Source organism: Myotis myotis, unplaced genomic scaffold, assembly GCF_014108235.1.
Source record: "Myotis myotis isolate mMyoMyo1 unplaced genomic scaffold, mMyoMyo1.p scaffold_m19_p_11, whole genome shotgun sequence".
Classification (NCBI taxonomy): domain Eukaryota; kingdom Metazoa; phylum Chordata; class Mammalia; order Chiroptera; family Vespertilionidae; genus Myotis; species Myotis myotis.
Window position 1 is genome coordinate 3,074,990 of NW_023416315.1, and position 17,786 is coordinate 3,092,775.

General features: G+C 57.4%; 1 protein-coding gene across 6 annotated transcripts in view; it reads left to right on the forward strand.

Moving 5' to 3' along the window:
- The window catches only part of EGFR (epidermal growth factor receptor), a 116,713-nt gene that overhangs the window by 60,830 nt on the left and 38,097 nt on the right, over positions 1–17,786 (forward strand). For 5 of the 6 annotated variants that reach the window (XR_004970763.1, XM_036327270.1, XM_036327271.1 and 2 more), the window contains exons 2-9: positions 6,183–6,334; positions 7,163–7,346; positions 9,336–9,473; positions 11,496–11,564; positions 13,080–13,198; positions 14,581–14,722; positions 16,598–16,714; positions 17,482–17,608. Coding sequence is in view for 5 of the 6 variants with exons in the window: in XM_036327270.1 (XP_036183163.1) it covers positions 6,183–6,334; positions 7,163–7,346; positions 9,336–9,473; positions 11,496–11,564; positions 13,080–13,198; positions 14,581–14,722; positions 16,598–16,714; positions 17,482–17,608 (1,048 nt within the window). In the remaining variant the exon portion in view is untranslated. Of the gene's footprint in view, positions 1–6,182; positions 6,335–7,162; positions 7,347–9,335; positions 9,474–11,495; positions 11,565–13,079; positions 13,199–13,254; positions 13,439–14,580; positions 14,723–16,597; positions 16,715–17,481; positions 17,609–17,786 lie in introns of those variants that run through there. The other variant, XM_036327274.1, reaches the window with a different exon arrangement.

Sequence of the window (17,786 nt, forward strand, 5' to 3'; positions counted from 1 at the left end):
AGGGCACATGCCCGGGTTGTGGGCTCAATTCCCATTGTGGGGTGTGCAGGAGGCAGCCGATCAGTGATTCTCTCTCATCATTGATGTTTCTGTCTCTCTCTCTCTCTCTCCCTCTCCCTTCCTCTCTGACATCAATAAAAATATTTAAACACACACACACACAATCCCTCATGGGACTGGCCTTTCTTGGCTCACGAAACACCAGTTAACACCCAAGAGAGTGGACACAGATGCAAAGGTGCCCTTACTCTACTTGGTATGTATATATATCTTTAAATCATGAACTTGGCTTGGGATTATTTTTATACTTCTTTTTCTTGATGCGAGAGAACCATGGATCAGCTGCCTCCTGCACGCCCCACACTGGGGATGGAGCCCACAACCCAGGCCTGTGCCCTGACCGGGAATCCAGCCGTGACCTCCTGGTTCATAGATTGAAGCTCAGCCGCTGAGCCACCCGGCAGGGTGCCTTGGGATTGTTTCACTGGCTCTGAATTCAGAGAATCCTGGGGATGGAGACCTGCCAGTGTTGGTGCTCTCTTCATCACATCAAAAAGGAAAGATGTTCTTCTAAAGCAGCGGTTCTCAACCTTCTGGCCTTTTAAATACAGTTCCTCATGTGGTGACCCAACCATACAATTATTTTCGTTGCTACTTCATAACTGTCATGTTGCTCCTGTGATGAATCGTCATGTAAATATCTGATATGCAGGATGGCCTTAGGCGACCCCTGTGAAAGGGTCGTTCGGCCGCCAAAGGGGTCGCGACCCACAGGTTGAGAATCGCTGTTCTAATTCTGCTCGTTAACTCATTAGGGTCCCTCAGTGTGCAGCGTGTTGGCCGTGCCACAGCGTGGCAGGTGCCGCCCGGGGCAGGTGCGCAGGGCGGGTGACCGGGTGTTGGAGAGGACTTCTGAGCGTCCCCTGAGCACCTCCCCGTTGCCGTGCAGATTCAAGGTCAACGCTCTTTGCATCCCTACAAGCCGCGAGTTAATCATTCGTTATGAACTCGAATATGACCAGCAAAGAACTGTGGACAAAAGAGAAAGTTTTGGAAAATAAAGAAAAATCGTCGGCACTCTAGTGAGACTTCCCCCACATGCCAAAGCCTTTGATTCAGCGCACAGCGAACATGTTGGTGCTGCTCTGTGCTTGCTTCCATTGTTTTCCTAATTGCCACTGCATGTGAGTCAGCCGTAATTTTCCTACGTTCCCATTATTACAGATCTTCATAGGCGAGTCTGGTACTGTAATCGTGCTTTATAACATTTCTCTGTGGGTAAATGTACTCCGAAGTTTAAAAATGTATGTATAGATGTATAGATCTGGAAACCGTCGCCGTACGATGCCACCATATGCACCTGTTCTGAGAAATAATGCGAGGAACGAATCACAGCATCGTCGCCTGCCTTCTCACATGGTCTGCAGGTGGCTCTGCGTTGCTCACCGATTGTTTCTCATTGTTAAAGCAGTTTCAGAAAGCCTCCTGTCGTGAATCACGGAAAACTTGGAGGATCTCAGTAGTTGTGCGTGTGCGTGGTGGCTTCTCCATTTTTTTTCTTTAAAAAAGTGTATTTTATTAACATCCCCACCTTCTTCTCTCGTACACCGCAGCTTTTTGTACATTGTATTCTCAGTTACTTGTTATTATAAAGTCATATCTGGTCACTGTAGAAAATTTGAGAAATGAAGAAAATGTGGAAGAAATAAGAGAAACGTGGTTTCTGCGTCAGAACGAGGCGCTCTGTGGAAAACGGGCCGAGACAGCTCAGGAGGCCGAGGGAGAGGTTTAAGAGGGCTCAGCCGCCCGGGCAGCCATTAATGTGGCGTCGAGAAAACAGCAAATTAAAACAATTACACGGTTACTCAGGCACTTCCAAGCGTCTAAGTGGGTTGGGGGAAACTTGAAGAAACTAGTTTGAATGTCTTGCCCGGGCTTGTGGCCCAAGAGGGCTGCCGACCCCCTAATGCCACGGGGGAGGGGCAGGCTCTGCCCCCCCCCACACACACACACACACACACACAGGAGGGGCATTTTGAGACTTCGGGGAGGCAGCTTGTTTTATTCTCAGTTAAGATAAGGTGTAGGGCTCGAGAAAAAACATGGCCAGGCTGTGGGCCAGCCCTCCGTGTCCAAGGATAACAGCAGCCAGTTTCCCACAAGCCCTTGCCTGAGCCTGTCGCTCAGAGCTGAGCAGATGCCAGGCCTCACCGTGGGGACCCCCAGAAGCCTGGCTGCCCTCCGAAGGGCGCCTCGCCCACAGGGACAGCGTGGCGCCATCCCGCTAGTGCGGAGCCCTAAAGCCCGCAAGGCTGGGGGGCAGGGATCCGCGGGAGGGGCGTGCAGGGCTTACTAGGGTGATGGTGTCCTCTCGTGTGAGAGGAGTGTGGGTGACACGCGTGTGCGCACGTGTGCATTTGTGGAAACTCGCCAGGTGCTCCGCTGCAGAGGGTTCAGGTCACACTGTCCTCTGCATGTCCGTCAAGGGCAGAGGAAACAGCCACTGAACCAGAAGCGGTGGCCTGCGGGGTGACGCGTACTGACATCTGCCCCTTTTAAAAGCATCGAAAGTAAGACAGCCCCGGCCGGCGTGGTCAGTGGGTGAGCGTCGGCCTATGAACTGGGAGGTCACGGTTCGATTCCCGGTCAGGGCACAGGCCGGGGTTGTGGGCTCGATCCCCAGTGCGGGACGTGCAGGAGGCAGCCGGTCCATGGTTCTCTCTCATCATTGATGTTTCTCTCCCTCTCCCTTCCTCTCTCTCGAAAGTCAGTAAAAACATTAAAAAAAAAAGTAAGATGAGTAGATACATGACGAGGGGAACATAGCAACATGCTAACGGAAGCATGTCCGCGGTACGGTCCTTTCAGCTTTTCTCTGCGGTTCCGACTCGTCACCAGATTTGAGGAAGAAAAGCTAGTGCTTAGTAGGTCCTGCTGCTCTTGACTCAGTGGAATCTGCCCTCAGGTTTGCGAGGGCTAAAGCCAGGCATAGCGCACACAGGCTGGGCACACGCTGTGAGTCGTCAAACATACAGCACTGAAGTCATTGAATCTCTTCTCTCTTCGGATACATTGCTTAAATACCTAGTCCTAAATGCATATTCTAAGGACATTCTTAAAGTATAACATCTCTCTCTCTCTCTCTCTCTCTCTCTCTCTCTCTCTCTCTCTCTCTCTCTTCCTCTTCTTTATGAAGGTTCTACACAGTAACTCTGCTTAGCACTCCACATTTGTCTAAGCCTATCTGCAGATCCAGTCGCTCCCAATGAAACAGACAACGCCCGGGGCAGGCACACGTCCGTCCGACGCACCCGTGTCACATCCCGCACATTCCCAGTCGTTCCCTCTAAGGGAAGGAGCTCCCAGCTTTCCTGCCGTTCCGCCCCCTCGGCAGCCTGGGAGGCGGGGTGTCCCGGGTCTGCACTGGAGGAAAGCGCCTCCTGAGCTGCCGGCGGTGCCGCAGGGCACACCATGAGGCAGTGGCCGAACAAGAATCAACAGGCGCTCGCTCTCTGTGGTTTTGTCTTCAATCTGCCAGCGGGGCTGTGATTTTTATTTTTTAATACGTTTACTGGCTCCGTGGCCTCACATTTAAATGTTGCCATTGCGTTATTTCATAACATGAGATATTTGGTGGGAAAGGTGGACCAAGATTATACTTTGTTCCATCAAGAGACCGAGGCCGGGTCATTCTGGTCCTGCGGGGGTTCCCGCGGCTGCCGCTGTGTCCTGTGGGCACGTGGGCGAGGCCGGGCCGGGCCATGATTGCCTCGGGCGGGGACCTCAGTCCTCACCTGGGGAACGGGTTCCACGTGGGCCTGCCTCAGACCGAACCAAGTACACGTCAGCAGCCTTCTTCTCCCCCAGAACAGACATGTTGGGCAGCTGGCTTCTAGGGTTCTTTGCGACGGGGGCGGGGGGCAGGGGCATTATTAAAAAACAAATCAATAACGATCAACATTTTGCTCGAAGCTTCTTTTTTTCTTCTATATTTGGGTCTCTTTCCTCCGATACGTTTTCCGAAGTGGGATCCTCCTGACATGGAACGTAAGCACACTGGTTCAGTCACACACGCTGCCCAGCGGGTTCCCAACACGTTTCATGAATTCACGTTCACATCGACAGTGAGCAGTGCTGCTGTCATCTTCCAAAGAGAGGATCTTTGTTTCTGACGATCAAAGTGACTCACCCTGAACCACGAGGCCACGTGATGGAGACTCATCGCATAAACTCTCCAGGTGCTCACTGGGCGCTTTCTGGGTGAGCGAGAGGAGGGCGGAATGAAAGCACAAGCGCTGTCTTCTTGACATTGTCCATTTCTGGAATAAAACCGGCTGAACTTCAGTGGCGCGTGTACCAGGGGCCCCATCGATGTGACAGTAAACACCCTTTGGCTCCGAGTAGAGAAGCTTACAAGCGAATGTCCTTCCTCGCTTACGGTGGAAGCAGCTATGTGCCTCCCTCTGTGGCTGAGAACTCCTGAGGGGTGCCCCCCCCAAGTTCCCGCCGTCACCGTTCACCTGGCTGGCACGAGGGCACGCCAACACCTGTGGCCACCTAGCCCGCAGCCAGTCAGGTAGGCCGAAAGGTGGAGGGCCGGCCTGTCGCCAGGGGAACGGTGGTGGCCTCCAGGTGTGCCGGTCGGGAGCCCGCGTCGCCGCCACAACCCTGCGCCTACATCGTGGGGGCGCCTTCACGCAGGACCTGGCCCTGGGAAGTAGGTCTGGCCCTGTCCCCGTGCCTCGCAGCGAACTGTGCTCAAGGGTTCCACGTCGAGGCTGAAAGCGAGCGGCCTGGACTCCTGGGCAAAGGCAGCGGCCGGCCGCGTTGGGTCCGCCCAAGGCTGTGGTTGGAAGCCAGTCGCTGGGGCGCCATCAGAGTTCCCATGTGACTCCCTCTGCCGCAGAGTGTGGGTGAGACACGGCGGGGGGCGGGGGAGGGGGGAACCCCCACAGGATGAACGAGGAGTGGGGGTGCTTCATGCCCAGCGCTGGCGTCTGAACTTGTGCTCTCTGCCCTGACATCGAGGAGCAAGGGCAGACGCCCCGTGATGCTGGGCGGCCAGTTCCCATGGCGGCGTACAGAGGCCCAGGAAGAGCAGCGCGGGTTTTGGAGGTGACCTCGAGGAGGTCCCGCCTGGGGACTGGCCTCGTCTCGGGGCTCAGCCCCTGGCTGCGATGGTGGTGCTGCCTCTGCAGACCCGGGCGACCCCGGCCGGTCCTGGTCTCCCCTCCGAGGCCAGGGGCCCTGTGTCTTCACTCCCAGAGGGATTGTGGTTCAAAGCTCCCAGCTTCAAAGGCCCGAACCCCTTTGTTCTGTTACGCTTGCCTGAACGTGTCCTTTAAAGAGCTGGGCTTGTAAATGTGACTTCTTATCATCCTCTCCCTGGCTTTGAAATACAGACTACCGAGCGGGCCTCCCCCTCATGGGAGATGTTTTCTGGTCTGAAGTCTGGTAGCTTCGCACACGAAGGAGCGGAGTGCGCCGAGGCGGTCCGGCCGGCCGGGGAGCGCACCTGTGCGGGCGGGGCTCCCGGGAGGGCGGACTGACGGAGCGCTGTCGGTTTCTCACTGGCGGTTTTTGAATGTATGTTTCCACTTCGTTATTCACTAAACCTTATCTAATGAGACCTGGGGTTCAGTCTCCGAGGCATTCGCTTAGAAGACTATCCTAAATCTCCCGCCTCTGGGTTTCCTTGACGCGCTCGTCGTCCACTCCCGGCTGTCCACCGTGTGGTCCGCACACGTCGCCTGGTGTGTGTTATGTTTGCAAATACTCTGACACACAGAAGGCGGCGTGCTCTCTGTTGGCAAAGTAAAAAGTTCGCGATGCAGTTATTCAGTCGACGTTGTAATTACATTATTCATACGCTTTCTGATGCGTATTGTTTGGCCTGCTGAGGTTCCTACCGACTGTCTCATCCGAGAGGTTTTTATAGAATCTCGTCTGTGTCCCCGTGACTTCTGAGCACGTTTGAACGAGTCCCTGCGGGTAGGAGTGAGCTCTTCCTTCCGCTGACCTGCTCCTTGTAAAGCTTAGCCCTGTGCTGTCACGTCTGCCTCCATCAGAATTAACGTCCTGAGCCGCCGGAGCACAGAGTCCGTTGGCGTTTGTGAATGTGGTTTTATTTTAGTTGTGTGCCTTCCTGGGCATTTCATGAGATGCCTTTTTTCCCCCCCTAGTTTGCCAGGGCACCAACAACAAGCTCACCCAGCTGGGCACGTTCGACGACCACTTCCGGAACCTCCAGCGGATGCTCAACAACTGCGAGGTGGTCCTTGGGAACTTGGAGATTACCTACATGCAGAGGGACTACGACCTGTCCTTCCTAAAGGTTGGTTCCGTGAGTTCGGTGCCTCGCCCAGACATGACAGGAGTGGAGAGAGGCAGGCACAGCCTGGGCGGCATTCTCCTGGGCGCGTGTTGGCTTCAGCCACGGCAGTTCCGAGTCCTAGGGAGCGTGAGGTGCACGTGGCATGAGGAGGCCACTCTCCCAGCTAGTGCCAGGTCACCAAAGGACGCCCCAGAGGAACTGGCCTGGCCGGCGCTCCACGGTCATCATAGACACCGAGAGGTATCTTGTCGCCATGGCTTCCGCCGTGGCACCCTGAGAACTGGCTCTTACTTTTTGAAAAGCCTTGCTTTGTAGCATCTGCCCATTGCCTTGGTGTAAACACTCCCGCCACGGTTGCTTTCCAGACGCCAAGAGTTTAACCGCATTTCACAAGTGTCCCCATGTTTCTCAGTCGGCTCCAGAGAGCCAGCAGGAGCCAGCAGTTGAACTCTGGGTGTGATTGGCATCCTTCCGGGTGGCTGTTTTCTTTTTTTCATGAGCAAGCAGGCAGAGTAGATGCAAGATAAATTAATAAAGCCGTTCCCATCTTCACCTGAGTGTGTTGAAGGCCAAGGGAAGCGAGTCACGGTTTTGCTGAGTAATCATGTTGCCCTTTCCTGCCGCCAGCGGGCTCAGGGGGCACGAAGTGGGAATGACTGTGCCCCCGTCACCTGCCACGCCCTCCGTGCAGTCACCCACATGCTCTACGGCTGTCACCACGCGTGTGCGTCGTTCGGAGGGGCGTCCTGGTTCCCTGGGCCCGTGTTAGACCTCACGTTCTTGATCTCCTCGAAGGAGATAGGCCAGCTTCACACTTTGTCTCCTCAGACCATCCAGGAGGTGGCCGGCTACGTCCTCATTGCCCTCAACGTGGTGGAGAAGATCCCCCTGGAGAACCTGCAGATCATCCGGGGGAACATGCTCTTTGAGAACACCCACGCCTTGTCCGTCCTGTCCAACTACGGCGCCAACAAGACCGGCCTGCGGGAGCTGCCCATGCGGAACCTACAGGGTGAGCGGCTGGCCCGACGGCCCTAGCGCAGAAATGGGACACAGCCCAACTGGCCTTTCCTCATTTCACTCAGGGAAGGCTTTATTCATCACAGCAAATGTGGGTTTTTTAATCTTTATTATTGAGAGTATTACAGATGTCTCCCTCCCCCCCCCCCCCACTCCCCCACCGTTGCCTCTCTCCACTGGTTCCCGCCCCACTCCAGACTTTTGCCACCCTGTTGTCTGTGTCCATAGCTAACGCATATATGCATGTAATTTCTTTGGTTAATCTCTTCACACACGCCTCCCCTTTCCCTCTGAGATTCATCAGTCTGTCCCATGCTTCCATGCCTCTGATTCTACTTTATTCATCAGTTTACTTTATTAGATTTCTTGTTCCTTTATTTTGATTTTTAGATTCAATTGTTGATAGATACGTATTTGTTGCCATTCTGTTGTTCAGATATTTATCCTTTTCCTTCTTCTTCCTCTTATGAAAGATGCGCTTCAGCATTGCATGGAGTAGTGGTTTGGTGGTGATGAGCTCCTTTAGCTTTTTCTTGTCTGGGAAGCTCTTTATCTGGCCTTCGATTCTGAATGATAGCTTTGCTGGGTAGAGCATTCTTGGTTGTAGGTTCTTGCTATTCATCACTTTGAGTATTTCTTGCCACTCCCTTCTGGCCTGCATAGTTTCTGTTGAGAAAGCAGCTGACAGTCGAATGGGCACTCCCTTGTAGGCAACTAACTGCTTTTCTCTTGTATCCCGTGCCACTCATGTGCGAGATACAGCTGGTGAAAAGGTGGTACACGGTGCAATGAGAAGGGAGATGTAGCCAGGTTATCCCGTGTTCACAGAAAAGCATCCGGAGAGTTAGAAATGGTGAAGGCTCTGGGAGAAGGGAGTGTGGCAGACTTTCTGTGCCTAGGGAGCGAATAAGCTGCCAGTCTTGTGACCTGGGCCTCAGGTGTAAGGGACATGCATTAAAAATCAACCCCTGGTGCCTGGCTGGTGTGCACAGTGGTCAGAGCATGGACCCGCACACCAAGGGGTCACAAGTGTGATTCCCGGTCAAGGGAACATACCTGGATTGTGGGTTTAATCCCCACCCCAGTCGGGATCTGTGCAGGAGGCAACCAATCACTGTGTCTCTCTCACATCAATGTTTGTCTCTCTCTTTCTCTCTCCCCTCCCTCCCTCCCTTCCACTCTCTCTAAAAATCAATGAAAAAAAATGTCCTCGGAAGAGGATTAACAACAACAAAATCAACGCATATTTGAGACAGTTTCCTGAGTCACGTTGTCTAAGTCAGGCTGAGGAACAAAGGTGTGATGGGGGAGGACTGAATTTCTGTGGCTGGGTCACGCATGAGGGTCCTCTGACAGGAAGCTGGAAGGTGATAGGAGAGATGGGAAGTTGGTTTTTTAAAAACTGAAGACAACAGTGATCGTGCCCTCACTCTGTGGCAGGGACATGAAACGTAGCAGTTACTGAATGACAGATCTAACCATTGAGCCACACGGACAGGGCCTCGGACTCCACCGTAGGAAGAGGGTGGATAGCCTTCGCCGACTCTGTCCACACCTTTGGGGACCCCTGGACCTGCTGGGGTTGGACCCCAGCACTCAACTCATTCTCCACCTGCTGCCATGGAATTCCACGGGGAGTCTCCTTGGCTTGCTGGCGTCCGTCCAGCAGGATGCAGCATGGAAGAGCATCGGCCTGCGGACCAAACGGTCCCGGGTTCGATTCGGTCAAAGGATGTACCTTGGTTGCAGGCTCCTCCCCGGCCTCAGACCCTGATCGGGGCATGTGCAGGAGGCAACCAATCGATATGTTTCTCTCACATCGATGTTTCTCTCTGTCTTTCCCTCTCTCTTCCACTCTCTCTAATAATCAGTGGGAAAATATCCTCGGGTGAGGGTTAACAAAATAAAAAGAAAGAAATGCGTGCGCACTGCGTGAGGGCGCAGACGGGCGGCGCGGGGCTCACCGTCCTCTCTCCCGCAGAAATCCTGCAGGGCGCCGTGCGCTTCAACAACAACCCCACCCTCTGCAGCGTGGACACCATCCAGTGGCACGACATCGTGGACGGCAGCTTCGTGAGCAACATGTCGCTGGACTTTCAGAGCCACCCGCCCGGCAGCTGTGAGTGTGCCGGGCGCATCGGCCTCCGCTCTGGGCCGCGGGGCCGGGATGGTGACAGGGGAGGCCGGCTAAGGCGCAGGTCCCTTCGCCTTAAAGCGCAGGACGCAAAGGACCGCGTCCGGGAGGCTGCTCGGGGCAGACTAGAACTGAGGCAGGCAGTGAGCTCCCGGGTCGGCACTGTCTCCTCTGTCCCAGGAAGATGCCTTCAGCCCTGGCCGGTGTGGCTCAGTGGATAGAGCGCCAGCCTGCGGACCGAAGGGTCCCGGGTTCGATTCTGGCCAAGGGCATGTACCTCGGTTGCAGGCTCCTCCCCAGCCCAGGTCCTGGCCAGGGCGCATACAGGAGGCAACCAATCGATATGTCTCTCACATCGATCGTTCTCTCTGTCTTTCTCTCTCTCTTCTACTCTCCCTAAAAATGAATGGGAAAATATCCTCCGGTGAGGGTTAACAAAAAGGAAGGAAGGAGGGAGGGAGGGAAGGAGAGAGAAAGAAAGAAGCATTTAAGCATTTTCAACTTAAGTATTTTTCTTTTATAAACCTGCTGCGTGCTTATAATAGAAATTTGAAAAATAAGGTAAAGTAGAGATAAAAGTAAAAAGAACATGAGAGTTCTATACCGACGATCACCCTTGACATTTGTGTGTTACTTTGGCTCTTTCTTCTCTCTGGTTCCTTCTCTCTCGGTCTCTCTGCCTCCGTCTGTCTGTCTGGATCTCCTGCCTCAGTCTGTCTGTCTGGGTCCCTCTCCCTCCCCTCACAGGGTGCAGCCCTGTGCGTTCAGGGTGCTGCCTGGCCGTCCTCCCTGACTCTAAGCAGCACGCGCATCGCACTCATGCCCTCTGCCCCTGGGGGCGGCTGTGAAAACTGTCAGTCACAGGAGCGGGTGTCCTGGGTCACGGTCGCGTGGTGACCAGCTCTTCTGAGATCTGAGTTCTTCCAGAGACAAAGCTGATGCTGGCTGGGGGAGCAGGGCACCTGCGCCCTTGGGGGGGTGATTTGCAGGGACAGATGGCGGCAGGGCCGACGTCCTGTGACCAGAGCCGGTGGGCAGCCTGCTCTCGCCGCAGCGGGAACCCCAGTGGGGTCCTCTCGCTGCAGCAGGAACACGGGGTCCTTGGATCCCTAGGTGCTGACCCAAACACGGCGCCGCTGACGAGAGCAGGCCCCTCTCAGCTGGGGGTACTTGGCCGTCGCCTGTGACAGCTGCGAGCACTGACTGATCAGCTGGAAAGTTTCCAGACTGTAGCTGGCGAGGGAACAGCTGAGGCTGTAGATGATGAACAAAGCGATACACACGGTGGACATCTCCCTGTGGAGAGGACTCTGTGCCCCCCTCTCTGGCTAAGAGTCCGGGAGCTCTTACTTACAAACCCGCCTCCCCGGGGCTGACCATCCGTCACTCAGGAGGGGCAAGGGGAGGCTGCAGCCAGCACCTCCCACCCCCTGCCCCCCCGGGGTAGATGACCCTAACAGAGCGGGGATGCTGGGGCTGCTCCTGCCTGAGCCCACGTGAAGCGGGGCCCGGAGCTCACTGAACCCAGTGTCCGGGGCCTGCGTGCGCCCACGCTGCCTCCGTGTCAAGGCTGGGTGTACATGGAGGTGTGCGAGGTGCAGCCGTCTTACTTCCCTTTTTAAGTCACCTGCTCACAGACCAGCCAGACCAGCCAGCAGAGCATCAGAAACATGGCAGCTACTCCTCCAGTCTAGGCCCGTGTCCGGCAAACTGCGGCTCGTGAGCCACATGCGGCTCTGTGGCCCCTAGAGTGTGGCTCTTCCACAAAATACCACGTGCGGGCGTGCACGTAGAGTGCGATTGAAACTTCGTGGCCCATGCGCAGAAGTCGGTATTTTGTGGAAGAGCCACACTCAAGGGGCCCAAGAGCCGCATGTGGCTCGTGAGCCGAGGTTTGCCGACCACGGGTCTAGGCCGCTCTTTGCTCCGGGCCCAGGAAGGCGCCATCCGTCTCTTCTCATCGCCCCTCCGCTGAGGTGGCGTTTAACTCTCCCGTTTCTGTCCTAGGCCAGAAGTGCGACCCGAGCTGCCCCAGTGGAAGCTGCTGGGCTGCGGGCAAGGAGAACTGCCAACAGCGTGAGTCCCCGAGCGAGGGGGGCGGGGGGCGAATGTGCGGCCGCCTCCGCCCCCCGGACTTGTGTGAAGGCCCCAAAGCCAGGATTTTTGTTTTTGTTTTCAGTAATGCCTCTGCCATTTTTTAAATGTTTTTACTGATTTCAGAGAGGAAGGGAGAGAGAAATATCAGTGATGAAAGAGAATCATTGATCAGCTGCCTCCTGCACACCCCACCCTGGGGATCGAGCCCACAACCCAGGCATGTGCCCTGACCAGGAATTGAACTGTGACCTCCCGGTTCACAGGTTGATATTCAACCACTGAGCCACACCGGCCAGACCTAAAAGTCACTCTTGGTCGTAAGGCCAGACGTGAGCAGCCCAGTGAACACCAATCCTGCCAGCCCCCCGCGGGGAACCCGGTGCCGGCTGTTGTGGGCACGTGGGCCAGGCGGCCATAAATGAGCGAAAGTCAGCCGCCGACGCCAGTCACCCCCTGGAGCAGTGCCCGGCGGAGCTTCCTGGGAACAGGAGGCTGGTCGGCCTGCCCTCCCCCCCACCCCCCCACCCCCGGCTCTGGGACCCACCTGCCGAGAGGTCCGAGCGACTTTTTCAGGAGGGTTTTCTGTGGGCTCCGAGTGCAGGAGCACCGATGGCCAGGGGGCTGGGGACCTGTCACCTACCTCCTGGCCGTCCGTCCTTCACAGACCGTCTGACCGTGACGTGACTCTTACAGCCTTCCACACAGCTCCCTGGCTGTCTTTTCGGTCACTTGCATGTGCGTTGGTGCCACCGGAAGCTTGGTTCCAACGAGTAGCTAATGGCTTAGTGCAGCGGTTCTCAACCTGTGGGTCACGACCCCTTTGGTGGTCAAATGACCCTTTCATAGGGTCGCCTAGACCATCCTGCATATCAGATATTTACATGACAATTCATAACAGTAGCAACATGACAGTGATGAAGTAGCAACGAAAATAATTTTATGGTTGGGTCACAACATGAGGAACTATTTAAAGGGCCAGAAGGTTGAGAACCACTGGCTTAGCAGCTCTAGAGGTCTAGACTTCACCTGGTCAGTTCTCCCCAGTGATTAAAAGCAAGCAGGAAGCCCTGGCTGGTGTGGCTTAATAGATAGAGTGTCAGTCCATGCACTGAAGGGTCCTGGGTTCGATTCCAGTCAAGGGCACGTCGTACCTCAGTTGCAGGCTCACTCCCCAGCTGTGGTCAGGGGCATGCAGGAGGCAACCGATCGATGTGTCTCTCTCTGTCTCTCCCACTCTCTCTAAAAATCCATGGAAAACTATCCTTGGGTGAAGAGTAACAACAACAAAAAAATAAGGGAGACTGGGGCGCCGTCAGACAGTCACAACTGGGTTTAGTCTGGCAGAACGGGGGTGTCCGGGAGCTTGAACGAGGCCCCTCCCCGATCACTTCCCACCCCTCCCCCGCCCCCCCATGTTCGATTGCTCCAGGGTGTCCCTGGGGGCGGCCTCCCCCCTCCCGCTCCCGGCTCACCGTGACCTGTGCTCCTTTTCAGTGACCAAGACCATCTGCGCCCAGCAGTGCTCCGGCCGCTGCCGGGGCAAGTCCCCGAGTGACTGCTGCCACAACCAGTGTGCCGCCGGCTGCACGGGGCCCCGCGAGAGCGACTGCCTGGTAAGGCCCGCTGCCCCCAGCCTCCCGGGGTCCCGCCCGCGGGTGCCGGGCACTGCCCCCCACCCAGCCCCCGTGGGAGGCTTCCGTGGCTGCGGTGTGTGGATTACCATCTGTGGTAGCGGGCGAGGACGCCGCCCCTCCTGGGACCAGAGCCTCTGTCATCATCCTGCCTCCCCGCTCCCTCTGTGACTTTGGGCCGCGGCTGTGACCTCTGTGCTCCGGTCTCCTCGGCTGACGGTGGTGGGTAGAGTGCCTCTCTGTTACATGGTCCACGGGACATAGAGCATGTGGCGTTCGCACGAAGCCCCAGGCATAGAACGAGCGCCTAGGACTAAATACGTGTGGTTTATCGTTGAGGAGAGTGAGCCACAGAGACTTAGAGGGGCCCAGGGCCCCGAGGCTCTGCTCTTCCCACCCCGGCTCAGAGGTTGCCGGCACCCCACGCAGGGGGTCTTGGGGTGCTCCCGTCTGTCCCGGGATTGCAGGAAGCCCTCACGAAATCCGTGTTGCCCGGGGGGTGATGGGGCCCATGCAGCTGCCCCCGAGGGTGAGCACCTTGGAAGTCCTGAGCCCCAGGCTGGTGTGAGCCCTGCAGTCAGCGACGGCGGGCGGGGCTACAAGGGAGCGCCCTGTTTGGCCTGGTCCTTGCAGGCGGCATGCTGCCAGGCGAGGGCCCCTGCAGCGGGCAGGACCCTGAACCGCCCCCGCCAGTGCCCTCTGTAAAGGCAGCCGGCGTGAGTGGAGTGTGAGCAGAACACCGTCGTGGTTCCCGCCCAGCGTGCGAGCTCTGTGTCGTTCTGCCCACGAATGGAGATGTGCATTCTCCTCTCCCCACGATCATAAAGGCTCGCAGTCGGGACACGTGTTTCAGAAAAGCCACGCTCCTGAGAGGAAGGTCTCTCCGGCTGTGCCGCGCCCGGTGCTGGGCCGTCCGCTCGAAGCGAGCACCGGAGCATAACCGAGGCCTCCGGGCAGAACCCAACGGCCTGCCCCGCTCACCTGCGCCGGTCGGCAAAAATGAAAGGCTTCAAAGTGAGAGAGAAAGAGAAAGGGAGAGAAAGAGAAAGGGAGAGAGAGAGAGAACGAGATTTGGGAAGCGCTGATTCAGGCAGAAGCCCAGTGTCCCAGGAGGAGACCAAGCCGTGGGTTTTATGCATCCAGAGCAGGAGGGCGGGCTTGCTATTGGCAGGAAAGCTGCCATAGTGACAGGAACGCTAGCACTGTTCCTCGCTGTCCGCCTCTGCTCCCCGCTCCCCGCTCACAGCGCTCTGGGAAACAATGTCCTTTAGGCCCAAAGGTGGTCGCCCATTTAACCTGACCCGGTCCGAGGTCCGGGGCAGCGAGGCGGCTGCTCCGATGTCCCGTGTCCATGCCTCTCGCAGGTCTGCCGCCGGTTCCGGGACGGCGCCACCTGCAAGGACACCTGCCCGCCGCTCATGCTGTACAACCCCACCACCTACCAGATGGACGTCAACCCCGACGGCAAATACAGCTTCGGCGCCACCTGTGTGAAGAAGTGTCCCCGTGAGTCCTCGCCCGCCACGCCCTTTCAGGCTCCAGCATCCGTTTCCCCTGCGCCTCCTACGGGGACCCCGAGTCCCCGGCTCAGCCTCATTGTCAGGCATGTGGCCAGGGCCCATTCAAATGCAGGTGACAGGTAGCTCACGCCGCGGGTGACGGGGTAGGTCACGCCGCGGGTGACGGGTAGGTCACGCCGCGGGTAATGGGGTAGGTCACGCCGCGGGTGACGGGTAGGTCACGCCACCATGCCGCGGGTGACGGGGTAGGTCACGCCGCGGGTGACGGGGTAGGTCATGCCACGGGTGACGGGGTAGGTCGTGCCATGGGTGATGGGGTAGGTCATGCCACGGGTGACGGGGTACATGCCACAGGTGACGGGTAGGTCACGCCACAGGTGACGGGGTAGGTCACGCCACAGGTGACGGGTAGGTCGTGCCGCGGGTGACGGGTAGGTCATGCCACGGGTGACGGGGTAGGTTGTGCCACGGGTGTTGGGCAGCCCCTGGAACTGAGGTCCAGGGCAGTGAGCTGTCTGGTGGGCCTAACCCGCGGCCATTGGGCCGCTTTGCCGTTTGTCTCCTGCACCCAGGAGGGGGGGGGATGATAGCCCCCAGCAGGTGTCAGAGCTGCCTCTGCTCAGTGGATAGAGGGGGCCTGGGCCCTTGGGGGGACTGTCGCCTGCTGTTTCGTTGCTGTCGCTGGGTGTTGCTCATCTGCATATGCAGCGACTGGTCCGCAGCTCTCGGAAGTGGTGACAGCAGCCCCGGCCGCATCGCGGAAGCACAGGGTTGTCTAGTTAACGCGCTTGGGACCGGCCTTGACCTCTCAGGGGAGAGGGAGGGAGTGAGAAGTGTCCACAAGCAGCGGCAGAGGGAGAGCCCTGCGGGCTGCGGGGATGAGAATGTGCACCTTCTGGGCAGAAGAAAATGACAGGGGGATGGAGGGATGGCCACAGGCAGGGAGTGACGGGATGAGGACGTCCCCGTCCGATGTGGCAGACATGGTCCTGGGAGAGGGCTGGCGAGGGGGTGACGACCCCGAGGAAGCACAGAGCCCCAGACGCGGCAGGCGCGTCCCAGGAGGAGGAGCAGCCCGGGGAGGGGTGTGAGGTCGGCTTGGGGCCCAAGCAGGCAGAGGCCCCTGGAGAGAATGACGTCTGTGTGGACACGAGCCCCATGTGCACCGTGAGGCGAGGGGCCAGGAGAGGACGGAGGTGCCGGACCAGCTGCCCGAGTTCCCGCCAGGCAGGCCCAGCCCCGGGAGTAGACACAGCCTCGGGGCCGCGTCGAGGGGAGCGGAGTCATCGTTCAGGCTCGCGTATTTTTTTTAATATATTTTTATTGATTTCAGAAAGGAAGGGAGAGGGATAGAGAGAGAGAAACATCAGTGATGAGAGAGAATCATGGATCGGCTGCCTCCTGCGCGCCCCACACTGGGGAGCGAGCCCACAACCCGAGCCTGTGTCCTGACCGGGAATCGAACCCTGACCTCCTGGCTCACAGGTCCACGCTCAACCTCTGAGCCACACCAGCTGGGCTCACATATTTTTAATGAAGATTCAAGCTTCGATCATAAGTCCTGGAGGTAAAACCTAAAAAAAAAAAAAAAGAGCGGGGAAGAGAGCTCTAAGCCTGGGGGTTGCTGCTCCCGCACATCCGCTCCGCCTGGGATGAGGATCTGTTTGCCATCAGGGCCTGGGACGCGATGAAAGCTCTTGAGTGCGATTCCTTTTCAGTCTGCAGCCTTCCCTTCCTTGTCCTTAAAATAAACAAAATGAGAGGATGATGGGCCCTGTCATCGCTGCGATTCAGAAGGACCTGACCCCAGAGACACCTGGCACCGCGTTCACACCTGCCTCTCCCCCTCCCCCCGCCACAGGGAACTACGTGGTGACCGACCACGGCTCCTGCGTGCGGGCCTGCAGCTCCGACAGCCACGAGGTGGAGGAAGACGGCGTCCGCAAGTGCAAGAAGTGCGAAGGGCCCTGTCGCAAAGGTAGGAGCCCGCGTGGGCGCGGCGTGGGGACACGGCTTCCCCGGCCCTGGGCTGGGTGCCCCCGCCCCGCCAGTCTCCTCGACGGCACTGGGAGAGGTTCCAGTGACTCTCTCCGGCTCGGCAATCCCTTCCTTCCTTTATTCCGTGCCCTGTCCCTGGAGTACCCTCCAGGCCAACCTATCCCTGCTGACCCCCGACTGTATCTTTTATTCTGTAAATTTTCACACACACACACCCCGAAAGTGCGATCGTTGTACAGGAGGCATCCATAGGCCCTGCGCACAAACTCACTCATCTTTTCTTTTTATTATTTTTTTAATTGATTTCCGAGAGGAAGAGAGAGGGGGAGAGAGATAGAAACATCAATGAGGACAGAGAATCATTAATTGGCTGCTTCCTGCACGCCCCACACTGGGGATGGAGCCCACAACCCTGGGCATGTGCCCTGACCAGAAATTGAACCGTGACCTCCTGGTTTCATAGGTCAATGCTCAACCACTGAGCCACACTGGCTGGACTGCATCTTGCTTTTTGATTGAAAAAACCGTGTGTGTGTTTTCTCTCAGGTGGAAGACAAGGCCACAGCCGGCTCAGGGTGGTGGGAAGGCGGAGGTGTGGTTAGGGTACCAATGGGAGCCCCACACAGGTCGGCGCTGGTTGGGCAGTGACAGTCTCACGGCTTTGCTCCCGCCCCGCCCCTCCCCCTGGGCCCCCTGCCTGCTCAGGTCTCCAGGGATGAACGGGATTTTGTGTCCCTCTCTCCACAGTGTGTAACGGGATAGGGATCGGGGAGTTTAGAGACACCCTGTCCATCAACGCCACCAACATCAGGCACTTCCGCAACTGCACCACCATCAGCGGGGACCTGCACATCCTGCCCGTGGCCTTCAAGGGGTGAGTCGGGGGTGGGGGGCCACCTTCTAGGGGTGAGTCGGGGGCAAGGGGTCAACTTCAAGGGGTGAGTCAGGGGCAAGGGGTCAACTTCAAGGGGTGAATCGGGGGCAAGGGGTCACCTTCAAGGGGTGAGTCGGGGGCAGGGGCTGCCTCTGAGGGGTGAGTCTGGGAGGGGTGG